This window comes from Sus scrofa, chromosome 14, assembly GCF_054392235.1.
Source record: "Sus scrofa isolate SSC_HxYL_T2T_F1_AM1 chromosome 14, Sscrofa_HxYL_maternal_Yorkshire_Landrace_v2.0, whole genome shotgun sequence".
NCBI classification, from domain to species: domain Eukaryota; kingdom Metazoa; phylum Chordata; class Mammalia; order Artiodactyla; family Suidae; genus Sus; species Sus scrofa.
The window spans coordinates 71,349,127-71,373,550 of record NC_139396.1 but is presented as its reverse complement, the minus strand read 5'-3'; the positions used below and the strand labels follow the sequence as shown (position 1 = coordinate 71,373,550).

The following is a 24,424-nucleotide window of genomic DNA, read 5'->3' as shown; positions in this document are numbered from 1 at the left end:
CCGGGGCAGGGCCGTAGGCGTGAGCGCGGATTGGCTCCCGCGGCCTGGGGGCAGGGCTGCGCGGCCGGCGGAAGAGGCGCGTTGGGGGCGGAGCACTGCAGCGGCGGGGCGGGGCGCGGTCACGTGCGCTCGCGGGAGGCGGCGGGGAAACGCTGAGGACTCCGAGGCGGGGCGAGCTTGCGGGGCCGAACGGGCGGGGCAGCGGGCCGAGAGAAGCTCCGGGCGGCTCCCTCCGAGTAGGAGCGCGACCGGGGCGGATTCCCCCCGCCCCCGCGCGCCGAGCCAGGTTTGTGAGAGTCCGGGGCCCATACAGATTAGAGGCCTCGAGACCCGCACAGAAGCCGGAAGGGTGACCGAGACCGAGAGAGATATTTGCATCCTGAGAAAGTGTGAAACCCAGAGTGGGAGGCGGAGACAAGAAGCCCGGACGCGGCCCGCTCCGGCAGAGGCTCGTTCAACAAGTGTCACCGCGTTCCTGCGCGTCCACCCTCCTCGAAGCTACCCTCCAGGAGATGATGGATGGACGGTCTGATGGATCTGAAGGAAGACTCAAGTTGTCTGCGAAGTACTGCGAAGAAAAGGAGAGCAGAGTAAGGGGTTCGGGAGTAGTGGGTTGAGACCCTGAGAAAAACACTGAGATTCAGAGACTGGCACCCAAGTTGGTACAGATGGGCAGGATCTTACCCAGGTAGAAACGCGAAAAAAACAAGTATTAACATCTAGAGAAAACGAGTTAGACGCACTGAGGTTCAGAGATTGTCACAAAAATGGAAAAGAATGTATATATGTATAACTGAATCACTTTGCTGTATAGCAGAAATGAACACAACATAAATCAACTGTAACTTTAATAGTCACAAACACCAGAGGTTGAAAATAAAAGGCAGAATCTTGAAGCAGGTGAATTCGATAAACAGCTAAGACAATGAGACAGAAGATGATCCAGCCCTTGCTTCTGAGCCACTTCATTGGAGTCACCTGCGTCGTCTTGGAAAGGGGACTAAGGGTGGGAAATTCTGCGTCCTGATTGTCTGACACTGTGATCCAGAAAGCCTGGACTTCCAGTCATCAACAAAGATCAACTAGACAGTCTTGAAGATGAATAAGCAAAAGAGAAAAAAATCCTCTGGGGAAAAAAAAAAACATGTGGCATATGAGAAAATAAATAAAGGGCTACAGCCAAAAAGTACTCTTTTGAAATATGTTTAGTCCATAAAGTAGAACCCAACACCTGATTCTTATTCCTTTTTTTTTTTTTTTTTTTTTTTTTGTCTTTTTGCCTTTTCTAGGGCCACTTCCCACGGCATGTGGAGGTTCCCAGGCTAGGGGTCTAATCAGAGCTGTAGCCACCGGCCTATGCCAAAGCCACAGCAATGCAGGATCCTTAACCCACTGAGCAAGGCCAGGGATCAAACCCTCAACCTCAGGGTTCCTAGTCAGATTTGTTAACCACTGAGCCATGACAGGAACTCCCTGATTCTTGATTAAAAGAAGAACTTGCATCTTTTAAAGGACAGGCCAAGATAAATAGAGGGTACCATGAAATTAAAACCACAATAGCCAAAGTAAAAGCAATGGTTGGAGCTGTAATAAGCAGACTTAACAGTGTAGAAGAGCAAGTCAGCAGGATAGGAGACGACTATGAGAAAAAGCTGGTGATGAAATTCTTTAAGAAGAAAATGTACAAGAGAACAAACACCACAAAGTCAAACTACAGGCACCCCCTCCCCAAAGAAGACAGAGCAAATCACTTAGAGGCAATAACTTACAGTAAAAGAAAACCTGCCTTAATGTCTAAAAAGATCTGTGGTGTTGGAGTTCCCTGGTAGCCTAGCAGTTAAGGACCTGGCATTGTCACTGCTGCAGCTCAGGTCACTGCTGCAGCAAAGGTTTAATCTCTGGCCTGGGAGCTTTTGTATGCTGCGGGTGCAACCAAAAGGATCTAGGATGGACATGGAAAATTGAGTTCTCTGAATCCAGAAAAAATAAATAAGCAGAAAACTTCAAGACATGATCTGGAAAAGTTCGGAAACGTCAGCAATAAAGAACAAGCACAATGTATAATCAGGACAAAGAGATTGTTTATTTAAAAAGCTAAAAACTGGGAGTTCCTGTGGCTCAGTGGGTTATCAACCCGACTAGTATCCATGAGGATGTGGGTTTGATCCCTGGCCTTGCTCAGTGGGTTAATGATCTGGCATTGCCGTGAGTTGTGCTATAGGTCGCCTACATGGCTTGGATCTGGCATTGCTGTGGCTGTGACATAGGCCCGCAGCTGCAGCTCCAATTTGAAACCTAGCCTGGGAACTTCCATATGCTGAAGATGAGGCCCTAAAAAGCAAAAAATAAAATTTTTAAAAAATTAAGCTAAAATGTTTTTCTTCAGATTCCTATGTAGCAATTAAGTGCCAAGGAAAAAGGAACAAGATTAGCAGCACTCAGACAGGGTACTTGTAACTATTCTTAATGGTTTGGTTTAGTTCCCACCAATGCCTCAATTCCTCCCAGGTCTTTTTCTTTTTTTTTTGGCCATACCTGTGGTATGCAGAAGCCAGACGGGGATCAAACCCCCACCACAGCAACACCACCACCAAATCCTTAACCCCTAGGCCACCAGGGAAGTCCCTTACCAGGTCTTTTTTTTTTTTTTTTAGCTATTTCTTGGGCCGCTCCTGCAGCATATGGAGGTTCCCAGGCCAGGGATTGAATCGGAGCTATAGCCACCGGCCTACACCAGAGCCACTGCAAGGCAGGATCTGAGCCGCGTCTGCGACCTACACCACAGCTCACGGCAATGCCAGATTGTTAACCCACTGAGCAAGGGCAGGGACTGAACCCACAACCTCATGGTTCCTAGTTGGATTCGTTAACCACTGCACCACGACGGGAACTCCCCTTACCAGGTCTTTAACTGTCATGCAGAATCTCTGGTCAGCCCCATGTCAGATCCTAAAGGTGATTCAACTCTACATCTCCAAACTTCAGGAGTTTGAATCTTGGCTGCTCCACTCACTACCTGTACGACCTTGGCCTCAGTTTCCTCACTCTGAAAGATCACAATAGTACCTATTTCTCTATTGCACAGAATAAATAAGACAACTTATGTAAAGAACCAGCACAGAGTAAGTACCCAATAAATGTTATCTGTTATTGTGATCTGCCCCACCCAAACCTGTTCCTCATCTTGTACCTGTGGAGTGCATCTCCACCCAGATACTCCAGCTGGAAGTTTAGGGATGATCCTTCACAACTCATGTTACCTAGCTCCCAACCCCTCCCCCCACCTGACCCATTGCAAGTGCCTGTAAATTCAAATTCTTTAATATTTCTGAAATCGATGCCACTCAGAATGCGGTCTCCAGGCCAACAGCATCAGCATTATATGGCAGTTTGCTAGGAATGCAGTGTCTCAGGCCCCACCCCAGACCTACTGACTCAGGATCTGCATTTTAACAAGATCCCCAGGGGTTCATGCGCATCTTAAACTTTGAAAAGCACTGTTTTATTTGTCTTTTTAAAGGAGGTATAGGAGTTCCCGTCGTGGCGCAGTGGTTAACGAATCCAACTAGGAACCATGAGGTTGCGGGTTCGGTCCCTGCCCTTGCTCAGTGGGTTAACGATCTGGCATTGCCGTGAGCTGTGGTGTAGGTTGCAGACGCGGCTCGGATCATGCGTTGCTGTGGCTCTGGTGTAGGCCGGTGGCCACGGCTCCGATTAGACCCCTAGCCTGGGAACCTCCATATGCCGAGGGAGCGGCCCAAGAAATAGCAAAAAGACAAAAAAAAAAAAAAAAAAAAAAATAAAGGAGGTATAACTGTCATACTACAGTACAGTAGGAGTTCCCTTTGTGGCTCAGTGGTGGCGAGCGCAACTAGTGTCCATGAGGATGTGGGTTCAATCCCTGTCTTTGCTCAGTGGGTTGAGGATCCAGTGTTGCTGTGGGCTGTGGTGTGGGTCACAGACACAGCTGGGATCCAGCATTCCTGTGGCTGTGGTGTAGGCAGAGGACTGCAGCTCTGATTCAACCCCTGGCCTGGGTACTTGCATATGCCAAGGGCGCAGCCATAGACAGACAAAAACAAAACAAAACAAAAAACAGTACATTCGTTTCAGGTGTACAGTGTAATGATTGGATGTTTGTATACACAGAAATGATGCTTACGATAAGTCTGGTTAACATCCTTCACCACACATGGTTACAGAATTTGTAAGGCACTGTTTTATTTTTATTTTTTGGCTTCAGAAATTCCCTAGGTCAGGGGTGGAGCCCTAGCCAAAGCAGAGACCGGAGTCACAGCAGTGACAATGCCAGATCCTTAACCAGTAAGCCACCAGGACTCCTGTAAAGCACTGTTTTAAACATGCGTGCTTCACTGCCGAAGCCATTCTTCTTCCTATAGCCTGCTGCATCACTGCTCACCTTGCCTTACACAGCAGCCTGAAGTCTTCTGCTTCCAGCATTGCCCGTCTCCAGTTGCTTCTCCCTGTACCCAGATCAGTCTTGCCAAAATGAATTTGACCACGTTACACCATTTTTTTTTCTTCTAATTACTATACCCATGGCATATGGGAGTTCCCGGGCTAGGGACTGAATCTGAGAGGCAGCTTCGACCTATACTGGATCCTTTAACCTGAATGGCCCAAGTCGCTGCTGTCACATTCTTAACCCACAGCGCCATGGTAGGAACTCCAGTAATCCTTAGAGCAAGTCTCTAGCTCTAAGGCCTTTGCTGACCCCCCTCTACTCCAGCCCCACGTAACCTGCCCTTACCTTCTGGGCTCCTGCCAGACCAGATGGCTCTCAGTTCCTTCTTGTCTTTCATCCTTGCCATGTACCTCTCTCTCTCTGTAACATGTCCTCTCTTCATTCTTTAGCATTTGTGGATATTTTATTTTATTTTGTCTTTTTAGGGCCACACCCGTGGCATATGGAGGTTCCCAGGCTAGGGGTTGAATCAGAGCTGTAGCCACTGGCCTACGCCACAGCCACAACCACGTAAGATCTGAGCGTGTCTGCAACCTTGCAGACATTTTTTGTTGTTGTTGTCTTTTTGCTATTTCTTGGGCCGCTTCCGCGGCATATGGAGGTTCCCAGGCTAGGGGTCTAATCGGAGCTGTAGCCACCAGCCTATGCCAGAGCCATAGCAACACAGGATCCGAGCCGCGTCTGCAACCTACACCACAGCTCACGGCAATGCCGGATCGTTAACCCACTGAGCAAGGGCAGGGACCGAACCCGCAACCTCATGGTTCCTAGTTGGATTCGTTAACCACTGCGCCACGACGGGAACTCCAACCTTGCAGACATTTTAAAGTCACCACACTATCATGGCATGATGCATCTGGCCACTGACTTTCTCCAGAGAATTTATGATCAGAGTTTGGCTTCACTTGTGGTTTTCGACAGGGAAAGTGCACTGACCAGAACACAGTCCTCATCAGGTCCCGTGGCAATTATGGTTCCCTCTGAGATGGGGTTTAGATACACAGCAGTCTCTGCTGACTCAGGCTGGCAGGAGCCAGGCCCAGGGGGAACCATCATCTAGCTACACTGACAACAACAAATTTCTAGAAGCACAAAGCCAAGAACCTGAGAACGAGGCTCTGGATCACTGTGAGACCACACTAAGCCACTGTCTAAGCCTGAGAGTCTGCAAAGATGGTCAGCTCGCTATCTAGATGTCTTCCTTATTGTCTATTAAGAGTGGGGACAATTCACAGATCTGTAGAATCTTAGAAAACAAGGCACATCTGTTGTATCTGCCTGCCCAGCACTGATCCTTGCTCCTTCTGGCAGCCACAATCCCGTTTTTCTTTGTGAACTGTTCTTCTACACCCACACTGGGTTTGGAGGGCTGGCCCACTGAGGTCAAGGATGAGCATGGGAGGGAGTTCCCTTTGTGGCTCAGCAGGTTAAGAATCTGTCTAGTATCCACCAGGATGTGGGTTTGATCCCTGGCCTCGTTTAGTGGGTTAAGGATCCGGCATTGCTACAAGCTGCTGTGTAGATTGCAGATGCAGCTCAGACCTGGGCGATGCTATGGCTGGGGTATAGGCTGGCAACTACAGCTCCAATTTGACTCCTAGCCTGGCAACTTCCATATGCCACAGGTGTGGCCCAAAAAAGAAAAAAAAAAGCATGGGACCCAGGGCCCCCCAGAGTCACAGACATTGGCTGTCAAAGGATGGGCATGAAGAGCTGTTCCAGGCCAGTGACACTCAGCCCAGACTTGTGCAGAAATAACTGGGAAAGACATGCTCCCTTTCTGCCAGGGCGCAAGGGCAGGGAGTGTGAGTCTGGGGCCAAACACACCATGATGTGAGAATTGCCCTCTGAGAAGAAAGGCGAGATGGAGAAAGCAGAGTCTGGAGAGGGAGACAATTTTCTGATGACATAGTTTGAGGCTGGCTGTATTCAGCTGAGCCTGGACTGTACAGGTTCATGAGACAATCTCTTCTTTAACTGAAGTCAATTTGAAGTAGGAGTCTGTCACTTGAAACCACAAGAGTTTGTGACTAATACACTACCCAACTAACTCCCTTTTCTGTAAAAATTGCTCAGAATCATACAATAAGTCACCAGGACATGAATCAGAAACTCATGAATGATGAAATGAGAGAAAAGAACTGGCAATGAGCCTTGAAACTAGCTAAAGATAGAGAGATAACTGAATAAAAACACCACTCAGTAGAGACTGTTTGATGATGATAAGTTGAAATAATTGTTGTTGTTATGGTAACAAACTCCAAGAGGGAAAAAAAAATTGAGAAAGGATTTTTTTTAAAAAGAGATTTTCACCTCAGATTAATGCAATGAAAACTAGAGAGGAAGAAAGAGGGTTTTTTTAAAAAAAAAAAAAAAAGGCAAGGCACTGTCTCTTCTACAGAAAATGAAGAAAAAGTTTGGGGTTTTTTTGTTTTGCTTTTTAGGGTCACACCCACGGCATATGGAGGTTCCCAGGCTAGGGGTCGAATCAGAGCTCCAGCTGCTGGCCTACGCCAGAGCCAAAGCAACGAAGGATCCGAGCCGCATCTGTGACCTACACCACAGCTCATGGCAACGCCAGATCCTTAATTCATTGAGCAAGGCCAGCAATAGAACCCGTAACCTCATGGTTACTAGTCGGATTTGTTTCCACTGTGCCACAATGGGAACTCCAAAAAAAAGTTATTTTTAAAAATTGTATATTTTCATGTCTTTTCAGTATGCAGAGCTGTATGTCTACCTCATAAATTATTACAAGCGGTAAAAGAAAAAAAAAACAAGAGGTAAAAGGAAAAATTAATACAGCAAAAATCAGTTAGCTTGTGGCACAGCAGATTAAAGATCTGGCATTGTCACTGCTGCAGCTAAGGTCACTGTTGTGGCATGTGTTTGATCCCTAGCCCTGGAGCTCACACGTGCTACCAATGAGACCAAAACAAAACAAAACAAAACCAGCCTCCACACAACAAGAATCAGGAGTCTTACCCAGTTCTCATTGTGTCACAATGGGATCAGCAGTGTCTTGGGAGTCCTGGGACGCAGGTTTAATCCTCAACCTGGCATAGCGGGTTAAGGATCCAGAGTTGCTGCACCTGCAGCTTAGGTTCACAGCTGCAGCTTGGATCTGATCCCTGGCCTGGGAACTCCATATACCTCAGGGTGGCCAAAAAAAAAAAGAAAACAGAAAGAGGAGTTCCCGTCGTGGCACAGTGGTTAGTGAATCTGACTAGGAAACATGAGATTGCGGGTTCGATCCCTGCCCTTGCTCAGTGGGTTAAGGATCCGGCGTTGCCATGAACTGTGGTGTAGGTTGCAGATGCGGCTCGGATCCTGCGTTGCTGTGGCTCTGGCATAGGCTGGTGGCTACAGCTCTGATTAGACCCCTGGCCTGGGAACCTCCATGTGCCCCGCAAGCAGCCCTAGAAAAGGCAAAAAGACAAAAAATAAAAAATACAAAAAAAAGAAAAAAAATCGAAAGGCTTGTAACCAGAAGTGTACTAGACACTTTTTCCATGTTGTATGTAGAAAATAAATGCCAAGAAATCATAAAAAAATGACATCAAAATACCAGAAAATGAGATTATGGAAAGTTAAAGTAGTTGTAACAAGGGAAATGTAAATAAATAAGAAAAACACAACTAAAATTACTTTATAAAAATAAAATCTCAGATCAGATCAAAGGACAAACTCTGAATATGTACTATTATTAGAAAAGGTGCACCAAAAAATACACATAGAATAAAAAGTCATTGTGAAACCAAATGTACCAAATTACAGAGCAGCATAAAACAGGAAACAGAAATCTTTAGAAATACAAACAGCTAATAGAAACATAGTTATAGTAAAATACACCATACACCGCTATCAGACTGTGATATATAAAATACACAAAAAATAAGAATAAAGATGAATTAAACAACAGAATAAGGCATAAGAATACATACTGAGTTCTACACCTACATAATGAAATAGTTAAAAAGTAACCTACCTTGGGCCACAAAGAGTGTTTATTTTTTTAAGGGCTGCACCCATGGCATATGGACGTTCCCAGACTAGGGTTCCAATTGGAGCTGCAGCTGCTGGCCTGTGCCGTGGCCACAGCAATGCTAGATCTGAGCTGTGTCTTCAACCTACACCACAGCTCATGGCAATGCTGCATCCCTAACCCACTGAGCGAGGCCAGGGATTGAACCCACATCTTCATGGATACTAGCCAGATTCTTAACCTGCTGAGCCACAGAAGGAATTCCCACAAAGAATTTTAATAAATTCAAATAAGCAAACATTGTTCAGGCCAGAGGCAGGAACATACTCTAGGAAGTCTTCAAAATAAGATGGCTTGAAGGGTCATTTTAGTATGAGGCTGAAGGCTGGGCTGCACTGGCATCATTACTATAACACATCATGCTGCCTGAGCAGAGCAGCGGTTACTCCCCTTCTTTCCTGGGTCCCTTTTATCTGTCCATTCCTAAAGGTCAGTGCCCTTTGCTTGCCAGTGAGACACTTTCAGCTGGGCCTTCAGAACAGTGGATCCGCTGGGGTCAGGACCAGGATGAGGCGTCCAGAGTAAAACGTTAGGGAAGCACACACTCTCAGGCTCACGAAGTGCAGCCTCCACCTCTGAGAGCCTGCACCTGCTGAACTGCTGCATCCAAGGTGCCTCGACTGCCTGAGTGGTGGCCCTGCCAAACCAAACTGGTATAGATAGTGAGGACTCTTTCTCACCTGACAGGAGCCCCACAGGTAAGGTTCCCGCTCCTCTTCTCTGCCCTCTGCCTTAATCTGTGCACCAACATTGTCCTCAGCTGGGCAGGGAGATGGCTGCAGCCTTGTAGACTACACACAGGGCCATGTTCAAAGGCAGACAGGGAGGGTCTCTTTGGGAATCTCCTTCTTAGGAGTGAGGAAAGCACCAGCCTCACAGCAGCCTTCCCTGAGGCCCCATGGAGAGGAGTCACCTGCCCACCCCAGCTAATCCTCATCCACCAGAATAAGACTGCTGAGACTGTCTTGGGCCAATCAAGATTTACTCTCAGGGAGCTTCTGTTGTGGCTTAGCAGGTTAGGGACCCAACATTGTCTTGGTGAGGATGTGAGTTCAGTCCCTGGCCTCGCTCAAGTGGGTAAGGATCCAGCATTGCCACGAACTGCAGAGAAGGCTGCAGCTGCAACTCTGATTCAACCCCTGGCCTGGGAACTTCCATATGCCATCGGTTTAGCTGTAAAAAGAAAAAAAATAAATAGATTTATTCTCAGTACCCAGAGGAGGGCCCCCCCAGTCACGTGGGAGAAGGGCAGACACCCCAGGCAAATCAGGGCTCCAGCATCCAGGAAGAAAGAGAATAGGTGGGTGATGGGTGGAGCTATCCTACTCCTCCCCCATAACCTACTCCCCCCCCTACCCCCCCCCCCCCGCATCATCCTCTCCGCCCAGGGGCCCAAGTCTCCCTCTCCAGCCCAAATCGCATACCTCAGCTCTACACTCAAATGCATGACCCCTCCTTACAAATCTCCAGGAATTCCTCACCTGCCCATGACCTGTTTCCTAATTTACCCAAGAGCCCCTCCACCTTTCCAGTTCCCAGAGCCAAAAAATAAACATCTTCCTCAGCCTCCTTTACCAACCCCAACATCCAATTCATGCTGAAATCCTCCTCACTAGATTGCCTAAATAGTGTTTTTTTTTGTCTTTTTTGGTTTTTTTGGTCTTTTTGCTATTTCTTGGGCCGCTCCCTCGGCATATGGAGGTTCCCAGGCTAGGGGTCCAATCGGAGCTATAGCCACCGGCCTACGCCAGAGCCATAGCAACGTGGGATCCGAGCCGCATCTGCGACCTACACCATAGCTCACAGCAACGCCGGATCCTTAACGCACTGAGCAAGGGCAGGGACCGAACCCGCAACCTCATGGTTCCTAGTCGGATTCGTTAACCACTGCGCCACGACGGGAACTCCTAAATAGTGTTTTTTTTTAAACAAACTTTTTTATATTTACAAAAAAATTGCAGAGCTACTACAGAGAGTTCCCAATACCCAACACCAAGTTTCCTCTATCATTAACATTTTTTTCTTCTTTTTTTGGCTTGCCTGAGGCATATAGAGTTCCCAGGCCAGGGATCAGATCCAAACTGCAGTTATTACCTAAGCCACAGCTGTGGCAACACTGGACCCTTAATGCACTGTGCCGGGCCAGGAATTGAACCTGTGTCTCAGCACTCCCGAAACACAACAGATCCAAGTGCGCAACAGCAGGAACTCCCCTATCACTAACAGTTTATGTTAGTGTGGTACAATTGATGAACCAGTATCACTATATTGTTATTAAGTAAAATCCATACTTTACTGAGATTTCTTTAGTTGTGTTTTTGTTTTTTGGGGGGTTTGGGGCTTTTTTGGCCATGTCCTTGGCATGTGGAAGTTCCCAGGCCAGGGACAGAACCCCCACCAGAGCAGCTATCCAAGCCACTGCAGTGACAATGCTGGATCCTTAACCAATGCTCCGCCAGGAATTCCTTCTTTGTTTTCACCTAAGGACCTTTTTCTGCCTTTTTTTTTTTTTTTTTTTTTTTTTTTTTTAGGACCACACCTGAGGCATATGGAGGTTCCCAGGCTAGGGGTCGAATCAGAGCTGTAGCTGCTGGCCTTCGCCACCACCACGGCAATGTGGGGATCCGAGCCACGCCTGTAACCTACACCACAGCTCACAGCAATGCCAAATCCTTAACCCACTCAGTGAGGCCAGGGATCGAACCCAAGTCCTCATGGATACTAGTCGGGTTCGTTAATCACTGAGCCACGAACCTTACTAAGGACCTTTTTCTGTAAGGACCTTTATATTTATCCATTATGTGGTTGTGACAGCTTCTCAGGATAAGGATAAGGATCTGGCAAGATAAGGATCCGGCGCTGCAGTACAGTGGCGTGGATTCAATCCCTGGCCCTGGAACTTCCACACGTTGCAGGTGTGACCAAAAAAAAAAAAAAAAAAAAAAAAAGATAAAAAATAGAAAGAAAAATATATATTATATCTCTATGCTCGCTGCAGCACTATTTACAATAGCCAAGATATGGATGCAACCTAAGTGGCCATCCATAGATGAATGGACAAAGAAGATACAGCAGAAATGGATCCAACTAGTATCCATGAGGATGTGGGTTTGAGAATCTGATTCCTGGACTCACTCAAGGGATAGGGGATCCTGCTTTGCCATGAGCTGTGGTGTAGGTCACAGATGCCTCTCAGATCTGGCATTGCGTGGCTGTGGCGTAAGCCGGCAGCTGTAGCTCTGATTCGACCCCTAGCCTGGGAACTTCCATATGCCACAGCTGCAGCCCTAAAAAGCAAAAAAGAATATACATGCTATAAAATAATTAAGTTATAAATAAATAAGTCATGGGGATGTAACGCACAGTATGGTGATTATAGTTAATTATACTGTATTGCATATTTGAAAGTTGCTAAGAGTGTAAATCTTAAGTGTTCTCATCACAAGATTTTTATCTTTATGTATGGTAACAGATGTTAACTATGTTCACTGTGGTGATTAATTTGTAATGAATACAAATATTGAATCATTATGTCATACGTCTGAAACTAATATGATGTATGTCAATTATATCTCAATAAAAAAAGAACTCCTACAATTCAACAACAAAACTCACAACCCAATTAAAAAATGAGCAAAGGACTTGGATAGATGTCTCTAAAGAAGATATACAAATGGCAAATGAGCACATTAAAAAATGTTCGACATCACTAGTCACTAAGGAAATGCAAATCAAAACCATAATGAGATATCACTTCATACTTACTAGATGGCTATAATTAAAAATAAGGACGCAAACAAACAAAAAAATAAGAAGAGTTGGCCAACATAGGCGCTATTGAAACCCTCGCACCTTACTGATGGGGACAGAAAATGGCACAGCTGCCATAGAAAACAGTTTGATAGTTTCTCAAAAAGTAATAGGATAACTACATCATCCAGCATCCCCACTCCTAGGTATATACCCCAAAGATCTGAAAACAGAAGTTCAATGTTCATAACATTACTTCCTAGAGCCAACATGTGGAAACAACATAAATACCTATCATGTTTGTTCACGTGTTTATCCATGAATGGCTAAACAAAAGTATATACATACAATGGAATATTACCAACCATAAAAATGAACGACGTTCTCATATATTCCACAACAAAGAGCGGCGGCAGTGACAATGCGGGTCCTTAACTTGCTGAGCCACAAGGGAACACCATGGATGAATCTTTAATGCAGTATGCTAAGTGAAATAAGCCAGACATAAAAGGACAAATAGGATCCCACTTATAGAGCTATTAATAGGCAAACTTGTAGTAAGAGCAAGTAGATTAGAGTTACAAGGGTTGGGGGTAGGGTGGAGACGGGGGAGTTATTGCTTAATGGGTAGTGTTTCTCTTTGGGGTGATGACAAAGTTTTGAAAATAGATGGTGGTGATGGTTGCACAACACTGTGAATGTACCACTGCACTGTATACTTAAGTGATTAAAGTTGTAATTTTTTTTTTTTTTTGGCTTTTTAGGGCCACAGTCGCGGCCCATGGAGGTTCCCAGGCTAGGGGCCAAATCGGAGCTACAGCTGCCAGCCTATACCACAGCCACAGCAACTCGGTACCTGAGCCCCATTTGTGACCTACACCACAGCTCATGGCAAAACCGGATCCTTAACCTGAACCCGAAACCTCATGGTTCCTAGTCGGATTCATTTTCACTGCGCCACAACGGGAACTCTTGTTTTTGTTTTGATTTATTGAGAGAAGTAGTGTAGGCCTCTCAGAAGGTGAGAGCAGCCTGGAAGATACACATTCCAGACAGAATTCGGTCCATCTCAAAAGATGGGAGAGTGGCCACCAACTGGTTAGTTTTTAACAGTGTTTTGAGGGGATAGATTTTGGGGGAGTTTCTACGTAGACAACCAGGTCATCTGCAAAGAGAGATAGCTTTTTTCCTTTCTCATCTTTATTTTTTTTTTACATCTGAGGCATGGGATTGGGATTGAACCAATGCCAAGGCAGTGACCTGAGCCGTCACAGTGACATGCTGGAATCTTAATGCATTACCAGAGAACTCATAATGTGTTATTTTTAGGTCTTTTTCTTGCCTTATTGCATGGCTAGGAATTCCATTAGTTGACTTGGTACTTATTGTAAAGAAGAGCTTTCCTTTCTCCTTAATCAATACGGACTTAAGAATTTCTATGTATTTTAGTGGGTTGTAGTCTCTTAACATTATATATATATATATATATATATATTTTTTTTTTTTTGCCTTTTGTCTTTTTTGTTGTTGTTGTTGCTATTTCTTGGGCCGCTCCCGCGGCATATGGAGGTTCCCAGGCTAGGGGTCGAATCGGAGCTGTAGCCACCGGCCTACGCCAGAGGCACAGCAACGCGGGATCCGAGCCGCGTCTGCAACCTACACCACAGCTCACGGCAACGCCGGATCGTTAACCCACTGAGCAAGGGCAGGGATCGAACCCGCAAACTCATGGTTCCTAGTCGGATTCGTTAACCACTGCGCCACGACAGGAACTCCTTAACATTATATTTTTTTAACTATCCACCTATCTATCTATTTAAGTTTTTTTGGCTGCCTCTCCAGCATGTGGAAGTTCCTGGGCCAGGGATCAAACCCGAGCCACAGCAGTACCCAGAGTGACTGTAATGAAAACATTAGATCCTTAACCCACTGAGCCACACAGGAACTCTCAGGCTTTGTTTTGATTGTTGAGTTGTAGTTCTTCGTATGGTCTGGATATTAATCCCTTATCAGGTGTATGATTTGCAAATATTTTCTTCCATTCCTTTGCCTTTTCTCTTTGTCAATGGTATCCCTTGATTCACAGAAGTTTCTAATTTGATGTACCCCAATTTATCTATTTTTCTTTTGTTGTCTGTGCCTTTGTTGTTATATCCAAGAAATTGTTGCCAGATTCAAAGTCCAGCCATGCTGCCATCTCCAGGGGAAAGGAAAGCAGGGGAGGGAGGTGGAGGAGGGAGACACTGAACCAGGTGCAAGCCAGGGTCCCCCTCCTCCCTCCCCCGTGCCACCTGCCCTGCCTCTTTAGCAGGTGGTCCTCACTGCTCTCCCTGCCCCAGCCTCTTCCTCTGCTTCTTCACTCCTGGCTTTCAAAAGGGTTCCTTTCCTTCATATCTTATGAACTTCAGAAAAAATTACAAAACATTTCATGCTCATTATTACAAATACAAACCGTGCAAAGCCTGTAAAATAAAGCATGAGGGCCAGAGCCAAGAAGCTCTTCCCCTCCACCTCCAAGAGGTACCTGTCTTTCCTGTGCTTTTAAGAACACATTTGTGGGAGTTCCTGTTGTGGCTCAGTGGTTAATGAATCCGACTAGGAACCATGAGGTTGTGGGTTTGATCGCTGGCCTCGCTCAGTGGGTTAAGGATCCAGGGTTGCTGTGAGCTGTGGTGTAGGTCGAAGACACGGCTTGGATCTGGCGTTGCTGTGGCTGTGGTGTAGGCCAGTGGCAACAGTTCTGATTCGACCCCTAGCCTGGGAACTTCCATATGCCACGAGTGTGGCCCTAGAAAAGACAAAAAAAAAAGAACACATTTGTATATTTGCATAATTATAAATGTGGAAATGGGGTAGTTTGGTATATTTTCATTGGTTTTTTCCTAATCAATCTACCACAATCTTGTGAACAGAAACATTGGAATTTGTTATGAAAGGCACCATAATAAATAAAACTATTAGAAGAGACAGAAAGGTTAAAGAACATGTGAAGAACTAGTCAGATGCCACTTCACATCAACTCTCCCCACTAGGAACAGCCATTTCCCCAAAGATTCTCGGGACATGCTTAAAAGGAGAGGTAGATGAGAACCACAAACAGACACCAGAAAGATCTCAGAAAACTCACAGATATCCACATTTTCCAAAAAGGGAATGACACATATGTTATCAATCCTCTTGTTCACTGGAAAAAATAAGGAAGGAATGACAACAAACAATTGGTGAAAACTTAGAAAAAACAAGGGTTTACTAGCAGCATATAATAGTTGACCCAGGAGTTCCCGTCATGGTTCAGTGGAAACAAATCTGAATAGTATCCATGAGGAGGCAGGTTTGATCCCTGGACTCGCTCAGTGGGTTAAGGATCCAGCGTTGCCATGAGCGGTGGTGTGGCCACAGGTGCGGCTCAGATTCCGAGCTGCTGTGGTGTAGGCTGGCAGCTGTAGCTCTGATTCAACCTCTAGCCTGGGAACCTCCATATGCGGTGGGTGCAGCCCTGAAAAGACAAAGTAATAATAATAATAATAATGGTGGACCCAGGAAAAGTTTTTGTATTAAATACCCATGATATTAACTCATGGGTATTTAATGGTGGGAAAAATGGGTGAACTGCTTTTTTTTTTCTTTTTTTTCTTTTTGCTTGTTTGTTTAAATAAACTGAATAATTTATAATAAAATGGTAAAAAAGTTTTTTTTAAATGCACCTTAATTTGTCCTTTTACCCACAGACCTCCTTTTCCAAGATGACTTATTTGTGTGGATGCCCTTCTCAGCAATTTCTCTGGAGGGGTGGGCAGAGCGCTCTCATGCCCCTCCCCTCCCAGAGCAGAGGGCTCTTCTGAGACCTGAGAGCAGTTGCACATAGTGTGGGGGTCTCGTCATTGCTGTAGAACCAAGAACAGACCGCAGTTCTGCGTCCCGGGACCCTGGCAGCCCCCGCCACCCCAGGGGCAAAGGCCCCACCTGCTCCACCTTGACCACCTCGATGGTGACCTTCCAAAGCAACCAACTCCTCAGCTCTTGAGATCCAAGAATTCAGAGCGTGTTTAGGACTAATTGCCAGCACACACAGTTGGGAACTACACCCCACCCCCACCCCATGGCATGTAGAGGTTTCTGGGCCAGGGATCAAACCTGCGCCACAGCAGTGACCTTAGCGGTTGCAGTGACAATGACCAATCCTTTCCCTGATGCACCATCAGGGAATTCCCGGATTTCCTTATTTCCCTCTATTTAAGCTTCCTAAAATTATTTGGGAAGAGCATTTTCAAACACTAAGAGTCCACCCTGTTCATGACTCTAGCTGGGGATCTAGGCTGTTCCATATTTGGTTACAAGAACAGTGACTCCCCTGGTCATCCCTTAGTCACTGTCCACGCCTCCTGTGGTACACAGTGACCAGATGTCCTGGTGTTTCCTATTGTCTCATCTCAGTCATTATTAGAGCCCTCACTTAATCTTAGCAGGGCCACCGTTTGGACACAATGGTGACAACACTGAGTCCTTAACCACTAGGCCACCAGGGCATTCCCAAGGGGCATTTTTTTAGGGTTCCACTTACAGCAGCATAGGGAGGTTCCCAGGCTAGGGGTCCAATCCGAGCTGTAGCTGCCGGCCTACACCACAGCAACTCCTGACCCAAGCCATGTCTGCAACCTACACCACAGCTCATAGCAACATCAGATCCTTAACCCACTGAGCGAGGCCAGGGATAGAACCCACATCCTCATGGATGATAGTTGGGTTGGTTAACTGCTGAGCCATGACAGGAACTCCTTAAGAGGCATTTTTTAATCTTTTTAGGGCCACACCCACAGCATATGGAAATTCCCAGGCTGGGGTTGAATCAGAGCTGTAGCTGTCGGGCTACACCACAACAACACCATATTCAAGCCACATCTGTGACCTACACCACAGCTCACAGCAACACTGGATCCTTAAACCAATGTGCAAGGCCAGGGACTGAACCTGCATCTTCATGGACACTAGTCGGGCTTGTTACTACTGAGCCACCACAGGAACTCTGCTTTTTCTTTTTTTTTTGTCTTTTTTCCATTTCTTGGGCCGCTCCTGCGGCATATGGAGGTTCCCAGGCTAGGGGTCGAATCAGAGCTGTAGCCACCGGCCTATAACAGAGCCACAGCAACACGGGATCCGAGCCGCGTCTGCAACGTACACGACAGCTCATGGCAACGCCAGATTGTTAACCCACTGAGCAAGGGCAGGGACTGAATCCGCAACCTCATGGTTCTTAGATTCGTTAACCACTGCACCACGACAGGAACTCCCTGAACTCTGCTTTTTCTTTTTCTTTTTTTTTTTTTTTTTGTCTTTTTGTTATTGTTGTTGTTGCTATTTCTTGGGCCGCACCCGCGGCATATGGAGGTTCCCAGGCTAGGGGTCTAATCGGAGCTGTAGCTACCGGCCTACGCCAGAGCCACAGCAACGTGGGATCCGAGCCGCGTCTGCAACCTACACCACAGCTCACGGCAACGCCGGATCATTAACCCACTGAGCAAGGGCAGGGATCGAACCCGCAAACTCATGGTTCCTAGTCGGATTCGTTAACCACTGCGCCACGACGGGAACTCCCTGCTTTTTCTTTATGATTTTTTTTGGAGGGAGGGGCGATGCCTGCCTGTGGCATGTGGAAGTTCCCTGGCCAGGGCTCAAACCCAAGCCACAGCAGTGACAATGCTGAGTCCTTAACCCACTGAGCCACCAGGGAACTCCCAAAAGGCTTTATTTTTAAGCTTCATTTCTAAACACTTTTGTTGGTTATTTTGTTCCACACCCAAAACCAAATCTTGTTTCTCCTCGGAGTTCCTGTCATGGCTCAGCAGAAACTAACCAGACTAGGAACCACAAGGTTGCAGGTTTGATCCCTGGCCTCACTCAGTGGGTTAAGGATCTCGTGTTGCTGTGGCTGTGGTGTAGGCTACAGCTCGGATTCGACCCCTAGCCTGGGAACCTCCATATACTGCAGGTGCAGCCCTAAAAAGCAAAACAAAACAAAAAAAACTCTTGTTTCTCCTCTCTCTTCCAAGTTTTGTTATACTGTCATATTGCTTTTACAATTTAAGGAAGGAGGGGAGGAATTCCTGCTGTGGCGCAAAGGGATGGGCAGTGTTTCTACAGCACCAGGACAAAGGTTCGATCCCCGGCCTGGCACAGTGAGTTAAGGATCCCACGTTGAATTGGGATAAATTCAAGGGCTTCAGTAGACTTTGTAAGGGAGTAGGTTGTGCTGCTCTCGGAATTTCTTTAGTACAATAAAGGCACATCATTTTTTAAGCAAGCTGCAAGAAACCACCAACATGCACTGTGCCACAGCTGCGGTTTAGGTTGTAGCTGCAGCTCAGATCTGATCCCAGGCCTGGGAACTACATGTGCTGAGGGATGACCAAAAAAAAAAAAGGGGGGGGGAGGGGAGGGAGGAGAAAAAGGGGGAGGGGGAGAGAAGGGAGGAGGAAGAGGTGGTCTTTAAGACCACAGTCATAACAACTGGCAGAGACAGTGGTCTGAGGAGGGACCTGCCTGGGCCTAGGGCACCTGGTGGGATCTTCTGCTGGACTGGAGCGGTCCCCAGGCTGCTCTGAGGCTTGACATACTCCTTGGCCTTGGGCGCCCAGATGTTCAGGCGCAAGTCCTTAGAAGCAGATCCAAGATGTGTGGGGCTGGCTGAAGGCTTGCCCTTGACTGGTTCAGAACCAGAGGGGGCAGCTAGGGGCCCCAGGACCCTCTGAAGGGCCCGTGGGGCAGCAGGGAGCTAGTCTTCAGCCCTCCCAACTGGCTCCCCGGGCTAGAGCCCCCACCTGGTGGGCACGAGATCCAGCCCCACTGCCTGCTCCCACCTTCCACCTGGGCAGACTCTGTGTCCTCAGCTTTGGCCTCTGGGTGTAGGTTTGTCCCCAGCTGCAGCCCCCACCCCAGCTGCTGTCCTGCTGGCCTGGTCCTGGTCCAGGTCTGGCAGATGAATGAGGCCCAGCTGCCCCGGGGGCCTTGCAGCCCCATCCCCCAGGCAGGGTGGCTCCTGGTTCCCAGCCCTGTGACTGTGGGGGCGGGGTGTGGGTGCCACCATCTGGCTGCAGAGTTGATTCAGACACGTGAGGCAGCTCATCAGGGAGCAATTAAGACAGCATATACTTAAGGATGCGGGAGCTCAGGGAGGTGGGGGGCGCAGGGGAAACAGATGGGTGAGTAGGTGTGGCCCATTGGGAGGGCCCCCCCCATCATGGTAACAAGGTAGAGACGGATGAAGCTGCCTCCCTTGCTAAGTGGTCTCAGGGAAGGAGACCACTGCCCAGGTTGCCTGGGGGGGGCACTGAAAGGCTCACTGTGGGGAAGGGGGTGTGGGAAGGCTGGCATCCAGGGTGGGAGTAGGAGCGGCAGGGACGCCATCCTGGCAAGCTGGCCGAACCACCCCGAAAGCACAAGTACTAGCTCCTGCTACACCTGGGGAGTTCAGGCAGCATTGGAGGCTCAGCAGTACATGTGTGGGGGCTGTTTTCACCTTCCCTGGAGCTCAGCCCTCCTGGGAGCTGCTGACCTGTGGTCTCCCTTTGCCCTACTCCCCTCACCAGGTACAATGGGGGAGTGTCTCCATCCTCAGATCCCCTAGGCCCTGAAGGACTCCTGCGGGCTCCCAGGGGGCCTGACCCCCCTCCCGCCACCCTTGGAGAGGCTCGAAGGGAACAGGCCCTCCTGCTTCTGGTGAGCCTAGAACCCAGAGATGGAGCCAGGTTGGCTAGTGGGCCAGAGAGCCGGTAGGCAGGTCTCTCTTGAATCCATCTGCTCCCTTGGCAAGACTGGCAGATGGTCCCCCAGCAGCTACCACACACACCCTGGATGCCAGAGGACCAAAGAAGAGAAGGCAGGACTCAGTGGTGGGTTTGGACTTGTGGTTTATTGACACCTCGGCCCCAGGGACTTGTCCCTCAGAAGTGGAAACAGCCACCCCGCCTGGAAACAAGAGCCTCTTGCACAGAACACTTCCAGGAAGCCCACTGAGACGTGCACAGATAACGCCTCGAAAGGCTGGAGGTGCTCTGGTAAAGCTGTGGAGCCTCGGCCCTGGGGCTGCAGCCAGAATCAAACTCAAAGCTCAATTTGCACAGGTTTCTATGTGGCTTGGATGGGGGCCAGGCCCAGGGGTGGGCTGTGTGCCCGCCCTGGGGTTACTGCTGAGGTGCCCAGGACACCCAAGTCCACAGTGGACTTCCAGCCACAGGAGAAGGGGCAAGGCAGGGCTGCATGCTGGCCCAGGGAGGGCAGGGGTCTTCGGAAGCCAATCTAGCACACCAGAGGGTTTGGGGTTCTCCTGTGGGGCCTCCCCCACCCCACTGCTCTTCCTCCCAAAACACACCCATTTCCTAATCCTGGATGCTGAAGCTGGGCTGGGTGAAGTTTGCCCCTGGGATTTCAGCAGGTTGGGGGCTTGACCCTGGAGGGCTGGCACCTGGTGCCCTCCCTGGGCCTCCCCAATCCCTGCCAGCTGGGATCAGCCCCACTTGTACCAGCAGGGCCACAGGACTCCGGCTTTGTATCCCATATAAAGCAGGCACTGGCATTAGGAGCTCGATTCTTTCCCAGCCCACTTCACGTTAAGAATAGTCACTAATAACCCTTAATCACCTCACCCTGCTGCAGGGGAGGGGCCCTTGGCACTGCACTGGCAGCATCTCCCCAGCAGGCCCGGCTGGCCTCGAGGCCCGGAAATTCCAGAAATCCAGGCGTTGCTGCAGACTCAGTGCCACTGTGTCCCGCAGAGAGGACACTGAGGTCCAGGGAGGCACAAAGACAATGACTATGACAAAGCTAGGGCTTGGAAAGGTTTCCAGACCAGGCCGAAGGTGCCCAGTTGGGAGGAAGAGGGGCTCTGTGACGAGGTTTGGCACAATCCAGCCCCCTGTGGAGGGAGGACAGCGTTTCCTTGCCCCTGGGCTGTGAGGGGACCTCTGGCCCCCAGAAGGCAGGGCCTTCAGGTTAAATGGAGCAAATCTCTGAACTGCTGTGACCACATTAAAGATGCTTTTTAAACAGAGCTCTGGAGCGAGGCACTGACCACAGCTGGGAGTGGAAATGCTAAGGCTGCAGGTGGCGTCCCCACCCCCAAGGGCTCCTTCCTCTCTTGCTGGACAGTGGACTGGCCTCAGGAGAGGCTCTCACACTGCCCCTACCCTGGTCCCCTGGCGTCAGCTCCTGCACAGCTCATCCAGGCCCACTGCTGGGAGTGGACTCTGATCACCCCCATGGGGCCCCACAGCCACTGGCACTAAGCTTCCTCCCCTGCCCAGTCCCACAAGCCCCCAAGGGGCATCCCTGAAGCCTCACTAAGCCACCTGCTGCCCTTCCTAGACCTGCCACCAGAGACCCCTCTCCCCAGGGGTCCAGGCCTGCAATTTCAAGTCCACACATAATCATATCTGTCCCACTGGACATGAGCAAACCTGTGTCACTGTGTCCTGAGGCCTCTGAGCTTCACAGGCAGGTGGGCTGCAGGCAGAGCAAGGCAGCAGAGGCTGCCACCCTCAGGGCCAAAGGAGGGGCTGCAGCAGGCAGGCAGCTCAGGCTTCCGGTGGCAACCACCACCTCCTCCAAATGCAGCCAGAGACCCACAGGCTGCCTCTGCCTTGCAGAGCCCCTTAAGCGTACTTGCAGGTGAAACCAATTCAGTGACCAATAGGCAAGACCTTCTGGAATATTCCACACAGCAGCAAGGACCCGCTTGATCACGGAGCTTAGTCCCTCAGCCTGGGGTCCAGTCAGAGATGTGAGTGGTAGGGCCGAGACGGGTGCGGAGGCAAGCAGGGCTGCGGCCACCTGATTCTGGCCCTGCAGTCCAGCCCAGACCACTTGGCCCAGCTCTCACTCTCATTGGCACATCACAAAGGCAGAAAGAACTCTTGCAGGAAGAATTCTGGCCAAAATCCAGCCACTATGACAAAATAAATCCTGCTTTTGTAACAACTTAAACATGCTATCAGAATCGGTCACAGGCCTGGCAGTTGCAGCCTTGCCTAAAGCTGTTTAAGGCACTTGAATGGCTTATTGACACCACCTGGAAAAGTGTTTGTTTAAATCCTGACTTGGGAAAAAAAATTCAGTAATACTGCAAAAGACACTTCTCAAAAAAAAAAAAAAAAAAATCAATACTTAAGTCTTCTAAAGAATAAAATAAATGCTGAGCTCTATTTAAGTTATATGACACAATAGGTCCTCTTGGCACTGACATAACAAGGACAGAACCTGAAATACTGCTTCTGAATTACACTTTTCCCTGGAAAAAAAAAAAGACCACAAACAAGACACACTTGTCTTTGTCTGAACATCCCCTCCCTGGTGCACCATGGGCAATGGGGACCAGGGAAGTCACTGATGCATGGGCACTGCTGATAGGACCCCTCCCTTGCCCAGGAGGCCCCCCTCACATACTCTGGGAAGCCACCTGGCTTGGCCAGGACCCACCAGGCACCAGGACCTGCCAGGCACATCTGTCCATATATGCCTCCCAGTCACCCGCAGTGAGGGGTGGGTGAGAAATCTTTGCTGGGTGCCCAGGGTGCCTGAAAATGTCTGTGGTTCCTGGTTCTGCCTGAGTGTCCCCTAGGTAGCGTCCTGCTGCTCTGTGCACATGCCAGGTGTCTTTGGTCTGGTCCCATCCCTGCCTGATGGGGCACAAAGCCTGTCTACTTGCTGGGCCCCATCCCATTCTGGGGCTTCCTTTGGAGATCCTGCCATCCCACCGCCTGCTGTGAGCAGGGCGTGCCACCCTCGGCAGTCACCAGGATGGCCAACGCAAGCAGGGGACAGAGAGGCACATGGGGAACGTGCTTGGGTGGTGGCGCCTGCCCACCTCCTGCCAGGTCCTAAGGCATCTGAGGTGGGAATCACGGGGTGGGGAGCCTGGACCTCCTAGCTTCTGGGGGCAGCTGGGGTCTCTGGCTCAGAGAGGCCCGCCCCCCGGGCCCCACCCTCCAGTAGGTCTCGGGGGTCCCTGAGGAAGACCACCATAACCGTGATGTTGTCGTGGGAGCCCCGCTCTCGGGCTGCAGCCACCAGCTCCTCAGCCACGCGCTGCCCACTGCCCTCCTGCCCGACCAGGTGGCTCTGCACAAGGCCAGCCACCTCCTGGTGAGGGACCACATCAAAGAAGCCATCGCAGGCCAACAGCAGGTAATCCTCAGAGCCCGTCAGCTCCCGCGAGGCTGCGTCCGCCTCCCCAGACACGTAGGGCTTCTGGAAGACGTCCCCTGGGCATGGAAAGAGTTGTGAGGGCCGCACCCCTGCTGCTCCCCCAGGCCTGGGGCTCCCTGCCGCCACCCCGCCTCCAGCGCCTGGCTCAATGAGGCAAGGACACAGGGTGAAAAGGTTTCGTGCAGGGCCAAGTGCTCCAAAGGGACAAGGCAGGGCAACATGGCAGATTCACTGACTCCCAAGGGCAGGGTCAGAATCCAGCAAGGCCAGGTCAGCCCCCCGTAACAGCTGTCTTGCTTCAGAGGGGACCACAGGCTGAGGACATTGTCTGCTCTGTGGCCCTGGCCACCCACGCCAGTCCCCCAGGCTCTCCTCCACATCTAATGGGCACCTCAACAGAGTTCCAGACACTGTCTCCCGCCCACCTGCTCCCATCTCCCCACCACCCAGCCTGGTTCCCGGAGGACTCTTGCCCCAATGCCACCCTCTGCTTCTCTTCTGCTCAGGCCTCACCCAAGAGCTCCCCACCAGTCCCCACCCCGGCTGTGGCCCCGAGTCACGCAGCTGCCCAGCAGTCCCCTCTTTTTTGAATAGGCGGGCCCTCCCAGCCTCCACACCCCTCCACCCCAGTGCCCAGTGGCAAGGAAGGCCCAGAACACTTCAGGAGGCTGGGAGGGGCCACACTTCAGGGGTGGTGGGGAGGGAGCGATTTCTCAGCACCAGGAGGGAGGTCTGTGTCCCAGACTGAGGATGGGAGGGGGTATACTGCTGTTTGTACTCATTTTTTAAGATAGAAAAAAAGTCACCAGCATGAAAGGGGGGTAGGGGAGAATAAGCCTCACTTACAGACTAGTTAAACACACATGGTCACTGGCTTAGGGTTTCCTCCTAGACCTCTCTGGGGAGCTGTTCTAACAAATGTAATGCACCCTGCAATCACTTGTGCG

At 49.4% G+C, this 24,424-nt stretch overlaps 1 protein-coding gene and 1 long non-coding RNA gene across 4 annotated transcripts in view; one reads left to right on the top strand and one right to left on the bottom strand.

The window, feature by feature from the left end:
- Positions 1-91: 91 nt before the first annotated feature.
- The window catches only part of PPM1F (protein phosphatase, Mg2+/Mn2+ dependent 1F), a 42,745-nt gene continuing 18,412 nt past the window's right edge, over positions 92-24,424 (bottom strand). Inside the window, exon 8 of one of the 3 annotated variants that reach the window (XM_021073287.2) lies at positions 92-568. In XM_021073287.2, the coding sequence (XP_020928946.2) occupies positions 465-568 (104 nt within the window). In that variant the 3' untranslated portion in view covers positions 92-464. Of the gene's footprint in view, positions 569-15,894; positions 17,117-20,168; positions 23,534-24,424 lie in introns of those variants that run through there. The other 2 variants (XR_014826095.1, XM_001926857.6) reach the window with 2 other exon arrangements.
- Positions 17,308-23,152, top strand: LOC146396676 (uncharacterized). Its single transcript, XR_014826102.1, has 2 exons — positions 17,308-17,666; positions 18,268-23,152. It is a non-coding gene; the product is annotated as an uncharacterized LOC146396676 (long non-coding RNA).